The sequence below is a fragment of the Filicampus tigris genome, chromosome 1 (genome assembly GCF_054856515.1).
Source record: "Filicampus tigris isolate MCC_2025a chromosome 1, RoL_Ftig_1.0, whole genome shotgun sequence".
Lineage (NCBI taxonomy): Eukaryota > Metazoa > Chordata > Actinopteri > Syngnathiformes > Syngnathidae > Filicampus > Filicampus tigris.
Window position 1 is genome coordinate 3154762 of NC_141217.1, and position 6186 is coordinate 3160947.

At 41.7% G+C, this 6186-nt stretch overlaps 2 protein-coding genes across 6 annotated transcripts in view; one reads left to right on the forward strand and one right to left on the reverse strand.

Moving 5' to 3' along the window:
- Positions 1 to 4093, forward strand: part of creb3l1 (cAMP responsive element binding protein 3-like 1) — a 47792-nt gene extending 43699 nt beyond the window's left edge. The window contains exons 10-13 of the mRNA XM_086047528.1: positions 199 to 301; positions 377 to 524; positions 1523 to 1685; positions 1765 to 4093. Of these exons, the coding sequence (XP_085903654.1) occupies positions 199 to 301; positions 377 to 524; positions 1523 to 1685; positions 1765 to 1795 (445 nt within the window). The 3' untranslated portion in view covers positions 1796 to 4093. The remainder of the gene's footprint in view (positions 1 to 198; positions 302 to 376; positions 525 to 1522; positions 1686 to 1764) is intronic.
- Positions 3078 to 6175, reverse strand: harbi1 (harbinger transposase derived 1). 5 transcript variants are annotated; one of them, XR_015089005.1, is made up of 7 exons: positions 5960 to 5989; positions 5420 to 5591; positions 5128 to 5330; positions 4764 to 5059; positions 4502 to 4677; positions 4117 to 4388; positions 3078 to 4019 (listed from the first exon to the last, which is right to left on the reverse strand). XR_015089005.1 is itself a non-coding variant. In XM_086047557.1 (6 exons), exons 2-6 carry the CDS (start codon positions 5582 to 5584, stop codon positions 4188 to 4190), a joined length of 1041 nt encoding a protein of 346 aa, XP_085903683.1. In that variant the 5' UTR covers positions 5585 to 5591; positions 6154 to 6175; the 3' UTR covers positions 3078 to 4187. The 5 variants fall into 5 exon arrangements, 4 of the variants coding, with proteins under 4 accessions (XP_085903683.1, XP_085903691.1, XP_085903665.1 ...); XM_086047557.1 differs by lacking the exon at positions 5960 to 5989 and adding an exon at positions 6154 to 6175 and having other exon boundaries at positions 3078 to 4388; XM_086047565.1 differs by lacking the exon at positions 5960 to 5989 and adding an exon at positions 6000 to 6022 and having other exon boundaries at positions 3078 to 4388.
- Positions 6176 to 6186: the final 11 nt, after the last annotated feature.

Consider the following 6186-nt stretch of genomic DNA (forward strand, 5'->3'; position numbering starts at 1 on the left):
CTTTGCGATTTTGAGAGGTTTACAGATGCCTTTTTCTCTACCTGACTTGATCATTGTAATGCCCTCTACCCATACGCAACATCTTTATCTCCTCTTTTTTATCTAGATTAGACTTTCTTTTAATCTCCTCTCACTGCTGCTTTTTTTTCTGCTGTTTGTACGAGGTCTAATTGTATTTTATCATGCGTGTGTCTGCAGAACACTTCTCCAGCAGCTCCAGAAACTCCAATCGCTTATTTCAGGGAAAGTTGTCCCGCGCCCTTGTAAAATGGCCTCAACTCAAACAGGGACATACCTCATGGTAAGTGTAGCGGCTTGTATTCTCCTTCCGTGGATTTTGAATGCACATAAATATCGTGTTGTTCTCTCTGTGCAGATGATGGCATTGTGTTTTGTCCTGGTGTTGGGCTCCTTCTCCCCTTGCCTCTCCCCTCTGTCCTTCGTCACTCACGCCTCTTCTTCCTCCTTACATACTTCTTCTCCTCCATCTCCCCAGTCAGAGGACCTTTACACCACCAATCAGGGTATGTCGCCTCTCAAGCATCTTAGTTTTAGAACATTACAAAGAAAAGTGCTCATTTTTATGAATGTGGGTTGATAAGAATAGCAGACTTGTGCAGTCTATGAAGTACTACAGTATAAACGTTAAAAACAAAGCATCCGTCAAAGAATAAATCGGTCTGCATAGTTAGGGAAGATTTTTTTATTTTATTTTTTTTAATGAGTACAGTGGAATGTTTTAAGTTCATCCCTTGAGATCGTACATTTTAGAATGCAACCACACAGCGCAGGAAAATAGTGGATGCACAAAAACTCAAGTGTTCCAACCAACATCATGCATGATGTCAAAATATTGTTTGTAGCGTCACCCTAGCAGCCACACGACATAAGAAAAGTCTAAACATGTCAAGTTTGAAGCCGTAAGACACCAGCATTTACATTTAACCAGAGCTGAGCATTCCGTCTATGTGACAGACCGGGCCGTCTGTCCATCACTGACGGTCGGCCATTTTGCTGACGGTCGCCGAATGACGGGACAATTTTTAAAATAGACGGTATAAGCATCGACAGAAACCCCTTTATTTATTTCCTCATCCGTCATTAGGCTATTTTCCGCGGCAAGCGCGGGGAGGAAAATATTGCGTTGTTGGACAGATTTGACTGAGGGTCCAGGCTGGGAAGAGGCTTCCAAAACGCAGTGAGTCACTATTTCTCTTACTTGGTGGGAGTGAAAGTTTAGTCGGACTCACCAACGGACAGACGTTTAAAAATAGAGGCGGACTGGCCTATAGATGGGTACTAGCCTATAGATGGCTACTATTTTTTCCCCCCCGGGAAAAATGACAGATGAGGAAGGGTACCCTCGCTGTTGACGGACGCTCAATTTTTAGTAAAATGCCCAGCTCTGTATTTAAATGTCAACAAAAAGAAACCCTGAAAACTGAGCTATGTAAACACTTTGATCACTGTTGGTACTGTCCAAGACAACCGAATGACAGTAAGCTGTATGTTTGCGTTGCAGTCCGCTCCCGCAGCCTACTCTTCTTCGACGAAGAGTCTCCCCTGGAGGAAACCACTGCAACGTTACTCGTAGAGAGGCTGCGCTCACAAAACCACATCCAGACGAGCCGCCACACAGCTGATGTCCGCAGGAACCAGACAAGCGGGCCCAAGTCGGACCACAGGTGCGATCATCCCACTCCAAAGTACTGCATGCTAAACGCTGACCACCACTTACAATGATGTCTGCTTTGTCCCCTTCAGAGAAACGAAACCAAACGGAGATTTCTTCTGACAGCTTGGACCGCCACAGCTGACCCTCCCTCAAACTTCAACAACCCCCTCAACACCACCGGCACATATTATATATATATATCAATATGAAGAGCTCACATTGTTACATGGAATTAATGACCTCATCGATCCCACTCATACTATGTAAGCACACATTGACCTCAACTGTTGGTTTCTACTTCACTCTGTGCAATCCACTGGCATCTTTACAGTGTTGCCGCTAACATGTTTCAAAGTAGACATGCTCGTGTCCTCCTACACAGGAAGCCTTTCAAGTGCCTTCCACTCATATTCGAACCACTCGGCCTTATACGATAGACTCAAGAGTGCCAACTTAAGACCCCACATACTCAATGTCGTTATCAAACAGTTTGAAACAACACCAATTCATTTGTGGCTGTGAAAGCTTTGTGAGGTCAAACTCTGCATTCAAGAGGTTTCTACTTAACCTAAATTTATGCATTCATTTTGCAACCCAAAAATTCTACACCTGTATTTTCCTATTGAAGAGTTCTGACAGGAGGGCGGGAAACATGACAAAGTATTTTTATGGAATTAAAATCTGTGTATATATATAGTTGCAGCATCAAAAATTAGCATATTTAAATTATGCAACAAAAAATATTAAATGTACTGTTTTAAAGTTTAGTTTATACATTATTGCCTTGTTTTTTTTCTAAATAATGTTATAAAAAAGTATAAAAATGACAATATTGCTTCACAATATATTCTGAGCATCAAAAAAGAGCATATTTATTTTATGCAACAAAAAAAAAGCAAAGACGTGTTGACCATTGGAAATTGTGTAAAGATTTAGATGGTAGTGTGTAGTTCACGTACTGTTCCGTGGGCATCCACCTGGGGGTTTGTGTCTTTTTGCTGTAATTATGTTTTATGTTTCACTGCCGTCACTCAAAAATCACTTTTTTCCCCTTCAAATGAGAGCGACTGTAAAATCTGGGCAAAAATAACATCAAACTTTAATTAACTCCAATTTACCAAAAACTGGATTTGAAATATTTTGGCAGTAAAGAAGAATGCTTGTGTGTACGTATTTATTGCTGTTTGTACAAAGTGTGTATATATTGAATTACATTCCCAGACGGGTCATTCCATACCAAATCACCCAGTGGGTTTAACCAAGCAAATTTTGATTTGAATGAAACTTGCTGTACTTGTTGATAGGGATGGCACAACACTAAATCTCAAATTTTAGGTCAAGGAGAGTGTGGGACCTACGGCCCACCTCATTTTAATTAGGTAGGCAAAAAGGGGCGTGGCCGCCTTCCTTTGAGCCCTTTTATCTCAGGAACTACTGGGCCACTCTTCGCAAAACAGGTATTGTTGGCAAGGGGATTCAACGAATCCAAATCTGCAATCATTAAGAAGATTGGTGCATATTTGAGTAACTTTATATTTTGACCGATAGGCGATTAGACCTTGTGGAGCATGTGACATTAACAAATGTTTTCATGAGCAAGATTGACCAAGTAGCTCCTGAGATATAAGGGTTCAAAGAAAGGCGGATACGCCTCTTTTTGCCTACCTAATTAAAACTCAGTGGGCCGTAGCTCCCACATCCCCTCTCCAACTGACCTAAAATTTGAGATGTAGTCTCGTGCCAATCACTATCAATAAGTACAGCAAGTTTCATTAAAATGAAAATCCGCATGGTTAAATTTTTCAAATTTTTGGGGGGGTGATTTGGCATGGAATGACCCAGACGTGAAACACCACTACCACCTTCAAAAGAACTTTAGGTTAAAAAAAATATTTTCCCCTGTTCTGTTCATGTGAGAAATTCATTACAGCGTGTAGATTCTTGTGCCCTCAATTGACCATTGGGATGATCAGTCTCTACAGTATATCCATCCGTTGTATCTGGTTTGATCTACCGACAAAAAGCCATTTTGACATGCTTGCCTCAGTAATGTCAATGCTTTAGTGTACATAAATGGTGTACAGTTGTAAATGCAGGGTTAGCTAGTGTATTACAACATCATTGCCTGTGGAAACATGTTGCAAAGTCTTTTAATGGGGTAAGAGGATGGATGGATGGATGGATGGATGGATGAATGGATGGATGGATGGAGGGCTCGGTCACTTTTTCCAAACCTGGACAACAATGAAACTAAATTGAGAAAGCTGGGACACAAATACTTGAAGTAAATCAAGTACTGCTCACAGAGGACTGTTGTTGTTGTTGTACAGTGTCTTGCATGTTCCTGCATATAAGCCAGATATATTAGTGTAGTCTGTAGAGTAGAAACCAGCAAAATATTAAAAATCTGCATCAGCATCACTGTCTCTTGGCTTTCTTACATTAAATAGAACTCCATCCTGTGTGAGCTCCACTCATTCTTGAGCAAAGCCCTGCAGAGTTCAGGCATGCATTAGCTGAAGTGTTTCAGGATGAGCTGTTTGCGCAGCTCCTCAGCCTGAGCGTCACGGTCCTCTGGTCTCTGCTCCAGAGTTTCAGGTTGCTCCAAGGGGTCCGTCCTTTCCAGAGTCCAGGCATCTAATCCTGACTGCAGGGAGGCGTTGTGGAGAACACAACAAGCCAACATGATGGATGCACTCCTTTCCGGTGAGTACTGTGCAAAGCAGTGATGACAACAGTAGTTTAGTTTGGCAATTGTGCATGTCAGAGGCAAACTGTAAGTGTTCTATAATGTTCACTTTTTCAATGTAAATAGAAGTGAAATACCTGCAAATATCCTTTGGTGCCATCCAAACATCTGAATCTAGTCTGGATGGCTCGAAACGTTCTGTCTACAATCTCATGCGTAGCCGTGTGAGCAAGATTGTATCCAAACTCTGCAGGGGATTCAGGGCAATCTACCGGCGTCATCAACCACTTCCTTAGAGGATAGCGGCTGTCACCTGATAAGCAGAAAACCTTAACCATCTTTTCCACCATCAATGAACTAAATTTCTAGATGTTGCCTGGTGATACAAACAATTCTCACCCAGCAAATAGCCCTCCTCAGTTCCCTGCAGTTCTTTATAAAGGGCAGATCTTTCCAAAACATCTACACTTTTGAGTCCACCCGACCAGTGAGTTTCTGCGCTCAGTAACAAACCTCGGGCATCACAAACAAGCTGACAGCCAATGGAGTGAAATCCCTTATTGTTCACATATGACGAGTCTTCGTTGTTCGGAGCCTTGATGGCGACCTGAACACAGTCAAGCACTCCTAAAACACCCGTCAATCCTGCCACCCTCTGGAACTCCTGGAATGTCTGCTCTCGGATCATGGCCTCTCTGCGCAAGAAACACCATTCTTCATCTACAACATTGCAGCAAGAGAAACATCTTGATTATTTATTTACCTCTGCAATGTGATGAATTGAGGAGCTTTCTCAACCAGAGCTCTGGTCACATTGGAAACACATCTGGACATGGACGCTTGGCTGATTCCAATAGTATCTCCCATTGATGTCTGGAAAGAGCCTGATGTGTAAAAGCCCAATGCGGCCAGTACCTGGACCTCAGGACTGATGGCTCTGGATCTCTGTGTGCGCCTACAGAGGGACTGGTACACAAAGAAGACAAACACCAAATACTGTGGTAGCTCTCAGAAAGATCTGATGGTGTGCCATTGAACGCGTGAGAGAGGTTTACCTCACTGAGTAACTCCACCAAGTAGAGGATGAACTCTCTGGGGAAACCAAACCGTGTGAGGAGGAAGTCGTCTGATACAGAGCTCACGTCAAAGCGGTCCAGGGTCTTGTGACCACGGCCATGCAACAGTAGATCACAGTCCAAAATGGCTATTGAAATGGCCATGCTGTGTCTAACATGAACAACAAATACATAGTTATATTATATTACAACATCTACTAGTGAAGGTTTGGCCGTATAGCGTATCCAAACATCGCCCATTGTTTAATTTAACTGTTGATATAAATCTATATAATCGACATGAATAAAATTTACCCCGTTGTTTAAAGAACACATTTTTGTTGAATCAAACGTTAACATTAGCTTTTATGCGACTTAATTGAAACTAACGTGCTGTGCTACATCTCAAATTAAGTCGTATGTGTCAGAGGTAAACAAGCTCACTGTAGGTCCACAATACAAACGTACATACACTATCAGAAATCATGAAACACAATGCACATTAAAGATAAAACAATCCACTTAAAGTTTCCCATTTACCTTCTCAGCCAACTACGTATATCAAGAAAAAGCGCCTTACCACACTCGTTGTTAGATTCGGCAAAAAATATTTTTATGGTTATGCCTCGTACAAATCACTTCTAAAGGCAAAATTGGGCTTTAATCCTCTATAAAACGTCATAGATTAAATCATCCGAATTCTTATTTGTATTTTGAATTTTAAATGTATATACCTGTATTGTACATCAAAATTCGCGAAAGTGCGA

What these genes read in the sequence shown, in the direction of transcription:
- harbi1 (XM_086047557.1), bottom strand. Translation starts at nt 5,584, where the DNA reads ATGGCCATTTCAATAGCCATTTTGGACTGTGATCTACTGTTGCATGGC. An exon ending in TGGTGGAGTTACTCAGTGAG is followed by an intron (nt 5,331 to 5,419) that starts GTAAACCTCTCT and finishes TTTGTGTACCAG; the next exon opens with TCCCTCTGTAGGCGCACACA. An exon ending in CAATTCATCACATTGCAGAG is followed by an intron (nt 5,060 to 5,127) that starts GTAAATAAATAA and finishes TTTCTTGCGCAG; the next exon opens with AGAGGCCATGATCCGAGAGC.